General features: G+C 39.1%; 1 protein-coding gene across 1 annotated transcript; it reads left to right on the top strand.

Annotated features, from left to right (window-relative positions):
* The first annotated feature begins 13571 nt into the window (after positions 1-13571).
* Positions 13572-19257, top strand: LOC114273307 (prohibitin-3, mitochondrial). The gene is made up of 2 exons (XM_028215072.2): positions 13572-14619; positions 18943-19257. Exon 1 carries the CDS (start codon positions 13767-13769, stop codon positions 14613-14615), a length of 849 nt encoding a protein of 282 aa, XP_028070873.1. The 5' UTR covers positions 13572-13766; the 3' UTR covers positions 14616-14619; positions 18943-19257.
* Positions 19258-19572: the final 315 nt, after the last annotated feature.

Here is a 19572-nt window from a genome sequence, read left to right as displayed (position 1 = left end):
GTTCAAAACCCTCCACAAACAAATTTCCAAATTATTTTTTGGAAGCTGCCAAGTCGTTGCCACGCCATCGCCACATCACTGCCACATCAGCGCCATGTACTACCACGTGTTAAGCCACGTCATCAACAGCTCAGCTGCCACATCTGCGCCATATACTGCCACGTGTGAAGCCACACCAGCAATAGCTCAGCCAACACGTCATTGCCACGTCAACACATTTGCTACGTCATTCATCCCAGTTTAATTGCAGGGAGGCCCCTAAAAGTTTGGAGAATTATATTTTAGCTCCTAATCTTTTTGAAATTGTAATTTAGACCCTAAAACTGCTGTAAATTACAGTAAGGTCCCTGGATTTTTAGGAATTGTAATTTGGCTCCTGGATTTGGAGAAATTTCATTGAGGTCCCTAGAAAGGTAGACGCAACTGTGGATTCCATTTTTTGAGTTTCAGACTCAAATTTTCAGTGAAGTTTTTAGGAGTTTAAAAGTTGTCATGTTTTGGACATTTCAAGCATCCGATATTGTTATGGTGGAGATTTTTTTAAAAAGTCGCAATGGCAAAATCTACAGAGAGGAGATTAGGCGAGTCTGCAAGCAGCCTCGCGGCTACAAGTAGCTATGGACATTGGACCCCTATGTTCCATGCTCAGTTTTAGGTGGAGAAGTTTGATGGTAGCAGCAACTTTGGCATGTAGAGATGCAAAGTTAAAAAATATACTTGTCCAGATGAACCTGCACTTCACTCTGGGAGACAAACCAGATGACTTGGACGAGATAGAATGGGAGAAAGTGAATCTCCTAGCATGCAGTTCCATTCAACTTTGCCTTGCAAAAGAGAAGAAATATGCCTTCACAGAATATGATACTGCGAAGGAGCTTTAGAAGGCGCTGGAAGACAAGTTCATGACAAAGAACATTGAGAACCGGCTCCACTTGAAGAAGAGGTTGTTTCGTTTTGACTACAAAAAAGGTATTTCGATGAACGAACACCTAAACAATTTCAACAAAATTCTTGACGCTTTGAAAAACTTAGATGTTCAAATTGATTATGAAGATAAAGCACTGTTATTGTTAAATTCCTTGCCTGACATATATAACCATCTCACTACCACTTTATTATATAGTAAAGAAAATATCAAGTATGTTGATGTTTCAAATGCCTTGGTAAATAATAAGTTCAGAAGGAAAGATAAGTCTGCAATCAAGGACTCAGTATTAGAGGCATTGACAATCGGAAGTAGGATGAATAACAGAAGATATACAGGGTGAGTAAAGTTTCGCTCAAAATCAGAGGGAGATCATCAGATAGAAGACGTCTTGCAAAAGACGAGTGTGCTGCTTGTCGCCCGAAAGGGCATTAGGCAAAAGATTATCCCAATAAAGACAAAAAAGAGAAAAAGGTGAACGTTGCACGAGATGGAGATATTGGTGAAGGATCAGCCTTCACAGTTTTATCACTTCGCCAGTCTAATGAATAGATTCTAGATTCCGGATGTTCCTACCACGTGTCCTAACAAGAAGTGGTTCTCGAGCTTACGAGAGTTTAATGGAGGAGTTGTACTGATGGGCAACGACTAAGCTTGCCAGACAAAGAGGATTAGAACAATTCGACTGATGGAACAATCAGAATTCTTAAAGATGTTCGATATGTACCAAATTTGACGAAGAATCTCATCTCAATAGGAGTTTTAGACTCGAAAGGTTACAAAGTAACTGTGGAAGGTGAAGTCCTCAAAGTTGTTCGAGGAGAATTTGTTGCAATGAAGGGTACTGGGAAAGGAAATTTATATTTCCTAGACGGCTCGGCTCTACCGTCACAAGGAGAGTGGCTGTCTCTACCAGCTCAGAGGATGACGCATCAGACACTTCCAGACTTTGGCACATACGCCTAGGGCATATTGGTGAGAAGGCTTTATAATGGTTGGTAAAGCAAGGCCTGTTGAAAGGCGCCAAAACAAGGAAGCTTGAGTTCTGCGAGCATTGTGTACTAGGCAAGTAAATAAGAATCAAGTTTGGTACTTGTCACAACCTAAACCCGCCCTTAAAAGTTTGGTCCATGACCGGCCTGTACATAGGCCTCAAACAAAATTTCACAATATTAATTCAAATACGGGGTCTTAAGCGGAAGCAAATGCTAACATAAAGATAATGTCCATTGAGCTTGTGCATACGTGAAGACTTAGGTTACATAAGCATTTAAATACACCTTCCATATTTACATATATAATCACAGAACTTATATAGATCTCACACACACATAAGACTCAATAAAATACATAATTTCAAATACAAAGTTAAAGCCTCGACACAGAGGCGTAACCAGGGTGGCTTGACAGAGAGGCGGACCTCGATACAACTCTAGTGTTGATCCTCAATGGCTCACCTACATATATAAAATAAAAGGGTGAGCTAATGCCCAGTGAGTAATATTAAAGTAAAGAGGTTAATGAATGATGGTCTTAACATTAGGGAAACATATTTCACAATTCTAAAACGTATCTTAAATCATTTCAAAAGAAACATTTATTGTTTCATAATCCATGCCTTTTCAAATGGAATACATATTTGAAATTATTACAAAACATTTTACGTGATACGTGGTATGCCCACTTATACAAAAGGTTAGAAGCACATTTCAAAATAGGACATCCATTCATGCATATAAATTAACACTTCGTAACATGATTCATATAGCAACGTAAAAACATTGTATTCATATCATATTTCCTGAACGACCTCGGGTCCACGTATAACAAAACAACCTCGAGCCCACTCATATATCAAAACGACCTTAGGTCCAAACGTATCATATCATATCACTGAATCTTGTCATGGAGTAAATAGAACATCAACATGTCTTCACCTCTCCTTGGGCCCAATTCATGTATGTATGGACCCAAGAGGTGTCTCTCGTACGGATCCTAGAGGTGACTCACATTGTAGCACTTAGTTCCGTATAGCACTTTGTTCCATACCCAAAATAATTAGGCCTTGAAGACTGACCAATTCATATCATGCCGTAGCATAAGCAGAATAAATAGAACGGCCTTAGGCCCACCATGTCATATTATAAACAATTCACATTTCTTGTTCTTGACTCATTTCACATTTCTTGGAAACTTGTTCATTTTGATAAAATACAATATTTAGAGAATCATGTCATTCATAAATTAAATATAGATAATGAAAAACATATCTTTACTATACTATTACTCACAATGATGGGCTTCCGATAGTAGTTGGACGATGTCCTCGTCTTGACCTACAGTCACAATTACATAACACAACGTATGAATATAATCAATCCATTTCTTTGCTCTTTAATCAATTAGTTATGTTGGTTCTAAACTCATTATTCCTTAATAGGTCATAATCTGTGTCTAGGAAAAATATGAGGAAACGAAAGGAAAATGGGTTAAAAGAATAAATGGTATAAAACCGGTAGACAGAAAGTGAACAACCTTCACTAATTTGAGCATATCTATTTGCTTACTTAGAATTTGGGTATGAGACTACCACCATTGGAAACTAGACTTCCGAGGCTTGAATTTAGGCTCAAGAATCACTCAAAACGGAGTCCGGATAAGAGAGATATGCTCATTTGAAAGTGGGCTGGAACAGAGGTGCCCCGCACCTGTGAGAATCAGGGCCGCACATGCGAGAATTAAGCCGCACGTGTGGGACAAGGTGCTTTTATTTCAGAATCAATTTAGGTGTTGGAGGTGGACTGCCGCACGTACAGGAAACCCCGCCGCACATGTGGCTCTGGGCAAAATCTGCTGTCCGAAATCCCTATTGGTTCTAACACTTGTTTTTCCATTTTCTAAGCTTGGTTTCAACTCTAATCACTCAAAAACATGTAAAATTACCCCACAACATGATAAACTAACATCATTCAAGTGTAATTCCATTCAAACAAATCAATCTTTGCCTCAAGTTCAAGATCAATGTTTCATCTTTCATAATCTTGAAAGTTTCCAAAACACATCCCACAAACACACTTGACCTTTACAAATCTTGTTCTATGGACAATCTAGAGTTCATTTCATATGTTATTCACAAGATTGAGCTCCAATCATAAACAAAATCAAATGATCCAAGTTCTAATTTCTTAAATTTCGCTCAATACAAAACCCTAACCCAAATGGGTTTCAAATCTTCCGATCTCATTATGATTTCATGAAATTGATGAATTAATCATAAGAATTCAAGATAGATTTCCATACCTTAGTTCAATCTTTGCCATTCCCTTAGCTCTCTTCAATTTTCCCAAGCTTCCATGGTTGATCTTCTTCCTTTCTCTTCAATCTCTTCAATTTGTCTTCAAACCCCCATGAATGTTGAGCTTTCTTTCTTAGAGAAGCTTTCTCTCTTTTGTGCTCTTTCTCTCTCTCTCTCTCTCTCTCTCTCTCGATTCTCTTCCTCTCCCTTAGATATTTTTGGCTCAAAAGTGATGAGTTTAACTCATATATCATATATATATATATATATATATATACACACACACATAAGCTTATCACAATTAGGGGAAGCCAAACGTACCCTTACGAATCGAACGAAATCAAATTTCAATTAAACTTCCCAGATGACTCTAAAAATCATGCTGATCATAACCATGTACTCTGTTCTGGTTTCTGAAGCCTCTAAGGCCTTCAATTTGCAGTGCAAAGTTAACCACCCAAACATAACTTAACGAATCAAACGAAATCAATTCTCAATTAATTTTCCCAAATATCTCTAAAAATTCCCATTAGCATATCCATGTACTCAATTTCAGTTTCTAAACTCTTAAAAGTCGGCAATTTCAATTTCAAGGTCGTAACTTAATAGATAATTCCTCAATTCAAACAGAGATAATTAAATTAAAGCACCTTAATCCATAATTAAATAAAGATAAGTTCTGATATGCATTTTGGGGTCGTTATAGTACTGTTATTCATCATACCAAAAGGATTCTAGACTACGTTCACACCGATGTATGGGGTTCTTCCAAAAATGCTTCTTTGGGAGGTAAACACTATTTTGTGTCATTCATTGATGATTTCTCAAGAAAAGTTTGGGTTTACACAATGAAGCCTAAAGATGAGGTATTAGACATCTTCCTTACATGGAAGAAAATGATTGAGACCCAGACAGAAAGGAAGATTAAGAAGCTCAGATCTGACAATGGCGGCGAACACACATCAGATCCCTTATTTGAGGTTTGCCAAAATGAAAGGATAGTGAGACATTTCACAATTAGTGGAACGCCACAGCAAAATAGAGTTGTAGAATGCATGAATCGCACTTTGGTGGAGAAAGTCTGGTGTATACTATCACATTCAGGATTGAGCAAGGCTTTTTGGGGCGAGGCATTGAACTATGCTCGTCATCTTGTCAACAGACTACCTACTGCAGCACTAGATGGCAAGACTCCCATGGAGGTATGGTCAAGAGTGCCAGCTACTGATTATGATTAGCTACGTATCTCCGGATGTCCAGCCTATTTTTATGTTACAAAATCTAAGTTGGATCCTAGAGCCAAGAAAGCTATCTTTTGGGGCTTCAGTGACGGTGTTAAAGGATATAGACTTTGGTGTCCTGAATCAAAGAAAGTTGTCACTAAAAGAGACGTTACCTGTGATGAGTCTACAATGCTGAAGCAGCCAAATCCTCAAGAGAATAATGAAGCATTGAAGAAGCCAGTACAAGTGGAGTTTAAGACTCCAGCGAAAACTATTCAGACAGGCAACAATCCTGAAGAAGTTTTAGTTGATAGCTCTGAAGAAGATTCTAAAGAGAGTTCAGATGAAAATGAAGATCCAGAGGCCTCACAACAGTTGAAACCTATTGTAATAAGAAAAGGATAAAGGGTTACTAAGCAACCCAGTTGGATGACAGATATGGTGGCCTATGCACTTCCAATCATTGAAGACAATATTCCTTGCACTTTCAAAGAAGTTGTGCAGAATGTAAAAAGCGTCAAATGAAAGGAGGCTATGGATGAAGAGATCAGGTCACTCCATAAGAACCAGACTTGGGAATTGGTGCAACTTCCAAAGGGCAAGAAAGTAATTGGGTGTAAGTGGGTTTACACCAAGAAAGAAGGCATCCCAGGCAGAGACAACATCAGATTCAAAGCTCGATTGGTAACTAAAGGCTATGCCCAAAAGGAAGGAATAGACTACAATGAGGTATTTTCACCTATTGTGAAACACACGTCTATTCGTATCTTGCTAGCTTTGGTTGCACAGTTTGATCTCGAGCTCGCCCAACTCGATATCAAAACTGCCTTCTTACATGGAGATCTTGAAAAGGAGATATACATGTCCAGCTAGATGGTTTCAAAGTTAATGGAAAAGAGAATTGGGTCTGTAAGTTGAACAAATCATTGTATGGGTTAAAGCAATCCCCAAGATAGTGATACAAGTGATTTGATCGGTTCATAATGAAAAAGAAATACAGAAGAAGTCAATATGATCATTGTGTATATTTTCGTAAGCTTTCCGATGGTTCCCTCATCTATTTGCTCTTATATGTAGATGATATGCTGATTGCATCTAAGAATAAGTTAGAGATTGACAAACTCAAGGCACAGTTGGCAGGAGAGTTCGAAATGAAGGATCTTGGCAAATCAAAGAAAATTCTTGGCATGGAGATCAAAAGAGACAGAAAGAAAGGCACGGTTTGTTTGACGCAAACCCAGTATCTGAAAAAGGTGTTAGACAGATTTGGCATAAATGGAAAAACAAAAGTTGTGAGTACACCATTGGCCCCTTATTTCAAGCTTTGTGTTTCGATGTCTCCACGCACAGAAGAAGAACGGAAGCATATGGCACAGGTTCCATATGCAAATGCAGTCGGTGCATTAATGTATGTTATGGTTTGTACAAGGCCTGACATCTCACATGCTGTGAGTATGGTAAGCAGATACATGCATGATCCAGGAAAAGGTCATTGGCAGGCAGTGAAGTGGATCTTGAGGTACTTACATGGCACAGTTAATATGGGTTTGAAGTTCGAGAGAGATCATAGACTCGGACAGAATCTGGTTGGATATGTGGACTCAGATTATGCCGGTGACTTGGACAAATGCCGGTCAACAACAGGGTATTTATTTATGCTTGCTAAAGGGCCGGCGAGTTAGAGGTCAATGCTTCAGTCAACGGTGGCTTTGTCTACTACAGAGGCAGAGTACATGGCACTGACAAAAGCCTTTAAGGAAGCTATTTGGCTACATGGGTTGATTGAGGACTTGGGTATTGTTCAGAAGCACATTGAGGTGTACTGCGACAGTCAGAGTGCCATTTGTTTGGCAAAGAACCAGGTTCATCATTCTCGCACCAAGCACATTGATGTCCGTTTCCATTTCATCTGAGAAATTGTGAATGAAGGGGATATTCGGCTTCAAAAGATTAGCACTGCAGATAATCTGGCCGATATGCTCACAAAAGTGGTTTATGGGATCAAGTTCCAACACTGTTTGGACTTGGTCAACATCTCTCGGAACTGAGCACCTTCGGGTGCATGGCAATGTTGATCGATCACTATGTTGGATAGAGCATCCTCGCCAATGTGGAGATTTGTTGAAGATTGACTCAGATTTGCTTTGTCAACGATGACTGCTAATTGAACAAAAAATGAAAAAGCTAGACATTTAGCCGAGCTACTCATAGTAGGGTGGCTAACCTTGTTGGTGGTTGCCTTTAATGTTATCGGTAGCTTGGCTCTCTTATTGATCTATAAATAGATAGTGAATGGGAGAAGTTTTGTGTGGTGAAATCAGAGAGTGTGGGGATTACAGAGTGTAAGCAACAAGAGAGAGTGTGAGCAAGAGTTGAGAGAGTAGTGTCTCCTTCTCTATTGTTGTAATTTTGTATTTCTTTCCATATAGTGAAATCTGATGCCGTGGACGTAGACGATTTGCCGAACCACATAAATCTTTGTGTATTATTGCTTGTGTGTGATTGTTTTCTGCCTCCTAAACACAACATATAAAATAGTTTTCCATTTCCTCAATTAACAACAAAATTCCAATTTTCAACTCCAAGACTTGATCACATCATATAAGTCCTTCAATTCTAGATTCGAATACAAGAATTGTGGTTGCACATATAGGTAATTGCATCCCAAAATGTGTCACTTCTACAATATAAATCCGTTCGGATGTGAAAAATGGCAGTTTTGAGAGCAACCCATTCAAATTACAATCAGAGTCTATAGTTGAAGCATTTTATCAAACAGGTATTAGACATAGAAACTAGGCACACATAAAAGAGATAAAAAAGACATGGTTTTTTTTTTTTTAGTAGATTTCTAAAATTCAATAATACCACATACAAAGACAAAATTAAACTACCAAAAATACCTAAACTTACTGTGTGGGTGATTTTCTGACCACACTGCCCGCTTAGTAACCAGTTGGAGAGCACCGACAGAATAGATGGCACCTGGCTGACCTGCAACAGAAAGAGAAAATTCCGGTGGTGGTTCATCCACCTAGGGGCACTCCGACGATCAAGTCAGTATATCTCTCAAAGATAAATCAAGTGCTAAAACTCACAAGCTTGAGTATCAAAAGTATACCTTAGACCCATGGGGGTGCCTCTCTTTTATAGCCAACATAAACCTAATCCCAATAGAAGCCTAACTTCTATGGACTCAGGATTACTGCTAATCTTGGACTCCTAGTAAGATTAGGATAAACTCTCTAAGAGTCTTATCTTAATACAAACTGAAGTCTTCTCTTATTCTAGGACTCTTGTCCCTCATCCAAGTTGAGTTCCCTTTTCATTCTAGGACTCTTGTCCCTTATCCACTTATCTTAGATTCCGATATCTTCGGAGATAACCTCGGCCTTGCCGAGATCACCTCGGCGTCAAGACCAAGACACGTGGCACCTCGGCTGACACGTCGGCGTCACCTTGCCACGTGTTGGTACTCAGAAAATATATCCCCACAACTGCCCCCTAGGTTCTATTACCTCGGCATTCTGAGGTGATGGAACCTACACTGTTCATTCATGTGTGCCCCTCTGTCCGAGATCAAACTTGCTGACCTCAAAGTTCCCTGGACTTTGCTGTCCACTGGTGTCAAGAATCAAGTTTCATGCTTTCCAAGCTGCTTGAAATCGCACCTCCTAGACGAGGTTCTGGTTTCATTAATTCGTAAACTCCAAGAGCTTTGCAACTGCTCCACTCACACTCTCTGGTGAGTTCCCGATTTCCAGTCATCTATTTGACTCCGACGATTTTCATATCAGCGTTCATTTCACTTGGTAGGTTTATAAACTCTTTACATGCTATTAAGCTGGATCTTTCATAACTCTTCTGAATCTGTTTACTTGCCATTTGTTGCCTTCTATTTTTGTCTCTTTTCAAGTTTTGAATTGTTTGAATGCCTGGCACTGTTCTTGTCATATCCGCATTCTGTTGCTAGCATCGTGTTTAGGTCATTACTTTCTTGTTCTTCACATACTTACTTAGTGCCTGTGCACTTGGCTTTATTCTTGAACTTTGTCGTCTTCTTGACTATTTTTCTCTTTTTTCATTCAATCCTCTGGCTTTTTCTCTTTCTAGCTCTTTTCCTTAAATCCATCATTGTTCCAAGCTTTTAAGCTTCTGCAACTGTCTTCGTTCCTCTCCTCGGTGAAGCTTACGTCATTCTGTCATTGTCGTCAGACTTCAGTAATTCTCATTTCGGCTTCCCTCTTTCTGGTAAGCCACTGTTCCTCCTGGTTTTATTTCTTGTTGCTTTCCAAGAAGCTCTACTTCATTATTAATCACCATTGTTGTTTTACCCATTGTTTCCAAATCATCTTCTTGAATACACACTGTTCACACATCTGTTGATTTCTGCCACTGTTCTTGGCTTGACACACTTGTGTAATCTTTTTGTCTTGATTTCCTGATAGCTTCATCACCATTCTTGATTACAAATTATATTCTTGTTTCTGTTTTCTGTGTCTTTTTCCAGATTTTTGCTTTCGTTTCTGTTTTCTGTATAGTCTTAGAACCACGTCCCTTCTTAAAATTGTTGCCGAGATAATGGTAGAGAAGCTCTTCCAGCTGACTGTCAATGCTGAACCACCGTCAACCGTTGAAGTAGGTTAGTCCGACGTTCTCACCCTACTCCCTAGTTCTTAGGGTCTTCATCTTTGTACTTTTGTTTTCTTTGCATATGTAACCTTTTTTTGCTTCTGAAAAACGTCTGTTGTTGGCCGATGTTAACATTCCTTGTTCCTTGATTATCATTCCTTCTTCCACTGTATTTGATAGCCATGTCGGGTAATTGACTTCTCGGATGGCCCTGGGCTCTAGAAGTCTGTCTACTTCTTTCTCTACTGCTTCGACGTGCATCAACGTCGATCCTCTTGCTCATTGGGTTACAGGTTTGGCCGACCTGTCGACGTTTAGTTGGTGGCAAGTGACCTCGGGGTCAATGCTAGGCATTTCGTAAGGTGTCCAGGCAAATACCTCAGTGTTTGCTCTCAAAAAAGCTTCCAATTCCCTTTCTTCTTCTTCGGCTAAGTTTGAGCCAAGAAGAAAGAAGCGTTCTTCATCCCCCTCCTGGACGAGGATTTTCCTTAGTGCCTCTTCACTTTTCCCGGCTGGCTCCTTGCCGACATCATCTAGGACCTCTATGTCCTTGTTTTCAATCTCTGCCTTCTCTGGTTCTTCGAATGCTGCAGGTGGATTTCATTGCTGACATGGAGCAATTCTCCGCCTACAGTTGATCCCTTCTGACTTCTTCAATCCCATGTTCTGTTAGGAACCGCAGTAGTTAGTGCAATGTTGAGGGAACTGCCCCCATTGCATGCAACCATGGCCTTCCCAAGATGATATTGTATGGCAAGGGCGTGTCAATTACCATGAATTCTGTTTTGATCTTCTTCTAACTGTTCTCGCATGATTCTATACTTAGAATATTTTGCATATCTTATGTACTTTTCCTTCTTTGTGCAATCTTCTCGGGGTGACACACCTCGATTATGCCACCTGACGTTTTACTTCGGCAAGTACTTGTCCTGTAAATTGCTTACAAATTTCAACAAAAACATATACTAGTTTAATCTCAACTTTGTAAACTTTTCTTAAGTTATAACAAGTGCTAAACAATGATCTACTTGTAAATTGTTATAAATTTTCACAAGTGTTAAACAATATATATCGGCTTAACTTCAACTTGTAAATTGCTACAAATTTCAACAAGTGAAGGTACATAATGATCCCGACTTAACTTCAACTTGTAAATTTTTAAAATTTCAACAAGTGTTAAACATGACCTCGGTTTAGCTTCAACTTGTAAATTGCTACAAATTTCAACAAGTGAAGGCAAACAATGATCTCGGCTTAACTTCAACTTATAAATTGCTACAAATTTCAACAAGTGAAGGTAAATAATGATCCCGGCTTAACTTCAACTTGTAAATTGCTACAAATTTCAACAAGCGAAGATAAACAATTATCACGGCTTAACTTCAACTTGTAAATTGCTACAAATTTTCACAAGCGTTAAGCATTACTTCGGTTTAACTTCAACTTGTAAATTGCTACAAATTTCAACAAGTGAAGATAAACAATTATCTCGGCTTAATTTCAACTTGTAAATTGCTACAAATTTCAACAAGCGTTAAGCATTACTTCGGTTTAACTTTAACTTGTAAATTGCTACAAATTTCAACAAGTGAAGATAAACAATTATCTCGGCTTAACTTCAACTTGTAAATTGCTACAAATTTCAACAAGCGTTAAGCATTACTTCGGTTTAACTTCAACTTGTAAATTGCTACAAATTTTAACAAGTGAAGATAAACAATTATCTCGGTTTAACTTCAACTTGTAAATTGCTACAAATTTCAACAAGCGTTAAGCATTACTTTGGTTTAACTTCAACTTGTAAATTGCTACAAATTTCAACAAGTGGTAAACGCATTCTTCTTCTCTCTGTCCCTCCAGTGTGAACTTAAAATCCACTTGGGTTCTCATCATACATGTAGCTTTGACCTTGTCGCTGAGGTTGAATTCAAGCCGAGGTTGTCAACCTTGGTTTCTCTATTGATCTTACTTGGCTCTAACCTGAGTTTGATTTTTGGCCTCGCATCGACGAGCCGTTTCTCTTTTCTTGTTCTGACGCCTTTGTTCCCGACATGTCCTCCTCGGCCCTAGCATACTTCTCAATTCTGGCCAACTTTAGTCTGATCTTGTGTGTTTCCTTTTTATCTTCTAAGATCTGCTCATTGTGCTCTTCTCTTTTCGGACTTAAGTGTCGAGATCTTGTTTGCTAGAATCTTGGATCTGCTTACTCAGGTTTAGCTCTTCTCTTCTCGGACCTACTCATCTAAGCCGAGATCATGTCTTCTAGAATCCGGGATCTAGAATTCGGGATCTGCTCACTTAGGTTGAGCTCTCGTCTTCTCAGGCCTACTTGTCTAGGCTGAGATCATGTTTTCTCGGGTCCGGGATCCAGGATCTGGAATTCGGGATCTGCTCACTCAGGATGAGTTCTTCTATACTTGAATGTTATCTCCTTGGGAGCGCTCATGCCCCCTGTCTTTACATCCCTTCTGGAAGGGTCTTCGTTCCTCTGCAGGTATCTATCCTTCCATACCTGGAGGTCATCTTCGTTGTAGTATCCGCTTCGATCTGTTGTCTTTGGTGCGCCACCTTCCTGGCTAGCGTCTTTCACTCCATGACCCTGGTCATGAGTTTCTGTGTTGCTATTATCCCCTTCAACGTCGAGATTGATACGTCTCCGACTCCCAGCAGGAGCGTTGTCTCTAATCTGATCCTTCTGTCCGTCATTGGCCATCTATTCTTCTTTCTTTCCCACAGACGGCGCCAAATTGTGTGGGTGATTTTCTGACCACACTGCCCGCTTAGTAACCAGCTGGAGAGCACCGGCAGAATAGATGGCACCTGGCTGACCTGCAACAGAAAGAGAAGATTCCGGCGTGGTTCGTCCACCCAGGGGCACTCCGACGATCAAGTCAGTATATCTCTCAAAGATAAATCAAGTGCTAAAACTCACAAGCTTGAGTATCAAAAGCATACCTTAGACCCATGGGGGTGCCTCTCTTTTATAGCCAACATAAATCTAGTCCCAATAGAAGCCTAACTTCTATGGACTCAGGATTACTGCTAATCTTGGACTCCTAGTAAGATTAGGATAAACTCTCTAAGAGTCTTATCTTAATACAAACTGAAGTCTTCTCTTATTCTAGGACTCTTGTCCCTCATCCAGGTTGAGTTCCCTTTTCATTCTAGGACTCTTGTCCCTTATCCACTTATCTTGGATTCCGATATCTTCAGAGATAACCTCGGCCTTGCCGAGATCACCTCGGCGTCACGACCAAGACACGTGGCACCTCGGCTGATACGTCAGCGTCACCTTGCCACGTGTTGGTACTCAAAAAATATATCCCCACACTTACAATTACAAATATGAACTCTTTTCAAATGAGAGAGAGAGAGGGAGAGAGGGAAAGAGAGAAAAGTTGTCTCCGATTTGTTTTCTCCAAATTTTTATAGTTGATGTTTATGCCACGTCAAGATATGACTTTGTTCGAGCCCAATTAGGTTATTGGACTTGACTTGTCCCAAATCACAACACAAAAAATTGTCAGGTCTCAGTCTAGGCCATGAGCTGGAGTAGGCCCAACCAAACTACCTCACCGCTTCAATATTAGGGGTTAGGGTTTTACAGAAGAAACAATTTACTTGGAGAACACTATACACTCCAAAACCCTAGCTCCATTTCTCTCCTCTCTCTCTACAATTTCCTCCATAGATGGGTAGCAGCCAAGCAGCAATGTCCTTCCTCACCAACCTAGCCCGGGCGGCGTTCGGCCTCGGTCTCGGCGCTACCGTCCTCAACTCCTCCCTCTACACCGTCGACGGTGGCCAACGCGCCGTCCTCTTCGATCGATTTCGCGGCGTCATCGATGAGACCGTCGGCGAAGGAACCCATTTCCTCGTCCCATGGCTCCAGAGACCCTACATTTTCGACATCCGAACTCGTCCCCACACCTTCTCTTCCATCTCCGGCACCAAAGATCTCCAAATGGTCAACCTCACTCTTCGTCTTCTCTCTCGCCCCGAGGTCACTCAACTCCCCAGAATCTTCCAAACCCTAGGTCTCGAATACGACGAGAAAGTCCTCCCTTCGATCGGCAACGAAGTGTTGAAGGCTGTTGTTGCTCAATTCAACGCCGATCAGCTACTTACTGATCGTCCTCACGTCTCGGCTTTGGTCCGCGAGAGCTTGATTCGTCGCGCGAAGGACTTCAACATCGTGCTTGATGATGTAGCGATAACGCACTTGTCGTATGGGGCTGAGTTCTCGAAGGCAGTGGAGCAGAAGCAGGTGGCGCAGCAGGAGGCGGAGCGGTCGAAATTCGTTGTGGCGAAAGCGGAGCAGGAGAGGAGGGCGGCGATTATTAGGGCGGAAGGAGAGAGCGAGTCTGCGAAGCTGATTTCTGAAGCGACTGCTGCTGCTGGAATGGGTTTGATCGAGCTCAGGAAGATTGAGGCCTCGAGGGAGATAGCTTCGACCTTGGCGAAAACTCCAAATGTCGCCTACCTGCCTAATGGAAATAACATGTTGTTGGGGCTCAATCCTTCCATGGTTGGTCGCTGAATCGGTATGTTCAATAACCCTAGTTTTAGTTTAAAACTCATGAATGCTTGAAGTTGGTGTTTATGGCCTTGTTACAGTGATTATAATTGAGTTCAGGTTGATTCGGCACTTTATTCATGTTTGTTAGGTTCTTGTCCTCCTTAAATTATCTGATGCCATTGATGTGGCTATAACTCTAGTTCCAGATTCTGTGACCTATAATTGAAGTATAAATGTACTTGTCCAGCTTTGTGGATAACTTCTTGTTGCTAGTGATTATTTTATGGCTACAAACAATTTAGTATTGATGGGCTTTAACTTCATACAGATTATCCAATGGTCGAAGACCATTTTGGTTGTGCCCTTTCTTACAATTAATTTGAACTCTTTGCTGAAATGCATCTGGAATGGGCTGTTGGCACCCGGTTTGATTTCAATCTGTATTGAAGTGTCATTTCATGATAGGTTTTTATTAGACACCAATTTGTTGTCGTTGTTTTGTATCACTCGCCTACATGGATATTTATGATTGGTTTCCTTGTTTGGAGATAATTATTAAGGAGTTAATGATAGCAAGTAATTTCTTGCTATGTACCCTGTGATACAAAATGGTGACTAAAACCCGTGATAGATGGAAGTCCTCTTTTCATCATGAGCTTATGTGGGTGATGGAGTTGCTCTGCCTTAATCGTTTGTGTGCATGTAGTTGTCTTCTTCATTATATATGAATGCATAACAAAAGTAGTAACAAGGAAAGATTGAAATCATTTCAACCGGCCTTCGGCATAAAGAAAGGTGGGCATAGAAGCCTCCTTCAAATTAAAGAACTTGAGGGGGTAAACAAGGTAAGGTGGCTTCCTTCACGCCTTCACCACCATTGACTCAGTAAAACTTTACTAAGCAAGCGAAATACTTGACTCCGAGAAAGGAGTGCAAAAATTTTAGGTTCAATAAGTGTATTCTAAGCACGGGTGCGAGTACGGTATGGGTGCGGGTACGGGTACGAGTACGGGTACGCCGATTCGGCAAAACTCCAAAAAAATAGGGTACGGATACGGCTGCAGTACGCCGATTTTTTTTTTTTTTTTTTTTTTATAATTATGGTTAAAAGATTCAACCTTCAAATTGAAGTTAAATATCAAAACTAAAAAGAGAATTATTAATATTTATGATTATTATTAACATTCTATTGATCTAATTTTATGATTAAAAATAATATTTATGATTATTATTAACATCTAATTTTATGATTAAAAATAATATTTATGATTATTAATGTTTATGATTATTTCCTTATTTATTAATTTTTTTGATCTAATTTTTTTTTTGTTCTAAATATGATTGAATAACCTGGTTCTAATTTTTTTAATTTTTTTGTTCTAAATATGATTTTTTGTGTTCTAATTTATTAACATCAGATTATACCTCTGAAGAAAAAAGAAGAAACAAGAAAAAAAAAACAAAAAAAATAAAGATGAAGAGATACCTCTCTGCAGGTCGAAACCGAAGTCTCTGGGTCAAAGTCGAAGACGAGGGTCGAAGTCGATCTCTGGGTCGAAGTCGAAGTCGAAGACGAGAGTGATGATCGAAGTCGCCTCTTTGCTTCGATGAGATTAGGGCAAAAGTCGAAGTCGAAGGAGGGTGATGGTCGAAGTCCTCTTTGCTTCGATGAGATTAGGGCAAATTGTATATACATTTTTTCTTTTTTCTTTTTTAATTTTTCTTAATACTGCTTCGGTACCCCTCAATTTTTCAAAAAATTTGATTTCTGCCCCGCCGTACCCAAAACACACCATCGGCGTACCCATTCCGTACCCAAGCCGTACCCATGCCGTACCCGACTGAGACAGGTGTACCCGACCACTTTTTGCTGTACCCAGTACGCATGCAGCTGTACCGGTACGCGTACCCGCACCCGGTAAGTACCCGGTGCGTGTACGGCACTATTTTTGGAGTACCCGTGCTTCATAGAGTGTATTGAAACATGCATATGTTCCAAAAGGGGGAGGGGGGGCAACTACCATCATCCCATTTAGGGGAGCTCTCTCAGTTGGTTAGCTAGTGTCATTGGCCTTCGGCTTTTAACATTCGGACTTGTAGCTACTTACTATGCCATAGTCTTGGGGCCTGCCAAATTCATTCCCTTTTTAATGTGTCCTGTACCCTCCCTCTGGTATTAGTGGGTCCGACCATGGTGAGAAAGTGGGCTGTGGATCAATTTCATCTTTTTTCCTTTTGGCTGTTCGGTGCATTTGAATTTTCAGGCTTTCTTATCATTTCAGTATAGACATGGTTGTTCCAAGCATTTAGTATCAGTTGGTTGCATCTCTGATGTCTTGAATTTTTGGCTTAAGATTGACATCTCTATGGTGAGGTATTGTTTTATATTCTTGATTCTTTGCAGGTTAAAATCGGTTCCAATTTAAAATTATTTTAGCATATTAGTAATTGAATCATTTTACAAGTTGTACAATGGGAAGCATTATTTGATGGATTTATTAGGTAATTTTGGACTTACAAACTGGTAAGCTAATGAAATACTTGGTTTGATGCATAGTTGGATTATTCTCCTCATAAGTCAATTCACTATGAATCTGGAATGTCTAAATTCAACTGAGAAGATGTGGAAGGGTTTTGCCAATGTATATTATGTATTAGTTTGTCACTTATATGGAAGCTTGTCTAGGAAGTTTAAGACAGCCAGTACGTCTAGGCATGTGTTACATCCTCAAAAAGTGATATTAGAAAATGATGGGAAATAAAATGAAAATTAATTGATGCGTGGTGTTCTTGTGTATTCTAAAATCTTTTCTTTCTGCTAATTATTAGTCAAATATTTCCATAAAGAATTTTTAATTATTTAACTTCATTCCTGTAAGGTTTGATAAAATCTGTCAATATTTAAAAAACCGGACCGGTGAGTGAATCGGAAAAGGGACCGTGTGGACGGGTCACTAATTCAACCGTCTGGTCGAAGCAGTCAAACTGTGACGTCATAATTAATATTATATAATTATAAATTATAAATAAAATATATATATATATATAATTACTGAAATAATAAAAAAAAAAGCGTTGCTTAATATTTACTAAAAATATTTAATAAAGTCATAATTGATATAAAAAAAAAGAATAATTTTAAAGAAATTTAAAATTTTGAATATTCCCCTCCAAATAAATTGATTGAATGCTAGATTTAATTTTGGAGGGAAATGAAATTTTCAACTTTTCCTCCAATCGAATATGATTCAAACAATTTGATTAAATCCTACATTGAATTTTTAGGTTCTCTTTGAACAATTTTTTTCCTATAAATAGGAATAGACTTTCATAATTTCTTCAAGTTTCCAATGAGACTCCTTATGAGAGAAAACTCTTGAAGTGAGAGTTTTTAGTTAAAATTTTGATATATATATATATATATATAAGAAAGAAATAAAGAGAAAATAAAAGAATAAATTTTTTTTAAAAAGAATTAAAAAAAACCAACGGGTTGGTCGAGAACCGGCACCGGTTCGCCGGTTTTACTGGTTGAACCACCGGTTTTTCTGATTTTTACAAACAAGGCCGGTTTTTGGCCTAGTCTAATTTTTGAAGATCTTCTGGACCGGAACTAGGTCCAGTCACTAGTTTTACCGGTTGAACGTCTGGTCCGGTCCAATTCTTAAAACATTGCAATATATGCATTAATTTTCAGCATGCATAACACTCGGAATTTGTTAGGAAAGACTATCTCCCTTACCTTGAAATACATGTACGTTGGATTTTTATCCTATGAAGAAGTATGTTCTTGTTAGAATTCTGTTGATAATGTTTGTAGATTGAGTAATTATGACCCATAAATAAATTGGCATTTTGCCAACCCGGGTTTCTAGTTTAGGGGAATGGCTTCTTTTTAGTTTTAAGGGCAACTAGCTACATTATACTAACCTGAGAAAGCAGTTGCAAAGAGTCAGTGTCTTTTGTTTGTCAGATTACTTACTTTATTTTCAGGATTTCCCCCCTTGATTTCTCCTGAACATTCTGTTTATGCAATAGCTATTACTCTGGTCTTCTGTGTTCTTGAATTCAAGCTCTTGATGTAATATTACCTTTACGCTGTGTTTGGTTGGGGGATTGAAGGAGAGATTTGGAAAGGGAAAGAGAAAAGTTAAGTGAAATGTGAGTAAAATATACCTACATTTCACCTAGTTTCACACACCATTTCCCTTTCCCTTTCCCTTTCGCTTTTCCTTTCCAAATCGCTCATCAAATCCCTCAACCAAACACAGTATTAGGGCATCACTGCTTTGTTTGTTGGCTTTATTTTATAGATTTTGATTGTTCCTCTTTTTTTCTTTGCTTGTAGGGCTTGTTGGTGCATGATATTTGGGCTTTGGATTATTGCTGATGCCTCACAGTTTACTTGCTCTGTGTGGCATATTATTACATTCTACTAGATGTCTTCTCTTGCACATTTGAGACTTGAACAAGTTCTTTTGGGAGGCTTTATTTTGTGGTGTTATATTGAAAAAGAATTACTACTTTTAGAACATTGGTTATGGAATACACTTAGCTTTTGAACATATGGGGGGAAATACAACCATTGCAATATTTGATAGATATCCCCCCATATTTCAATAAAGGCTGCTGCTTATCAAAAATACATGAATCTGTTATCTGATCTGATTTTGTCACATTGTTAAATTCTTGTTAAAAGAAAAAAATAATGATAATAAGAGGGGCAACCTGCACATAGCAATCCACTTTATGTCAGATTTTTCTAGATGAAGCCGCATGTTTTTAATTATAAGTAATTGTGATAATGTATCTGTCATGTTGGATGCAATTAGTGAAGGGTTTTATTCCAGTAAATTCATATTTCATGCACGTTGTGTGTCTCTCCTATTAACACTTTTATAGGGAGGAAGTAGAACTGTTTGGCTAAAGAGATTGGGGCTAAATTAGTCATTAAAAGATAAAATAAATTTAAAAAGTT

This window comes from Camellia sinensis, chromosome 4 (genome assembly GCF_055761805.1).
Source record: "Camellia sinensis isolate YWXY chromosome 4, ASM5576180v1, whole genome shotgun sequence".
NCBI classification, from domain to species: Eukaryota; Viridiplantae; Streptophyta; class Magnoliopsida; order Ericales; family Theaceae; genus Camellia; species Camellia sinensis.
This window is presented reverse-complemented; position numbering and strand designations above follow the sequence as displayed.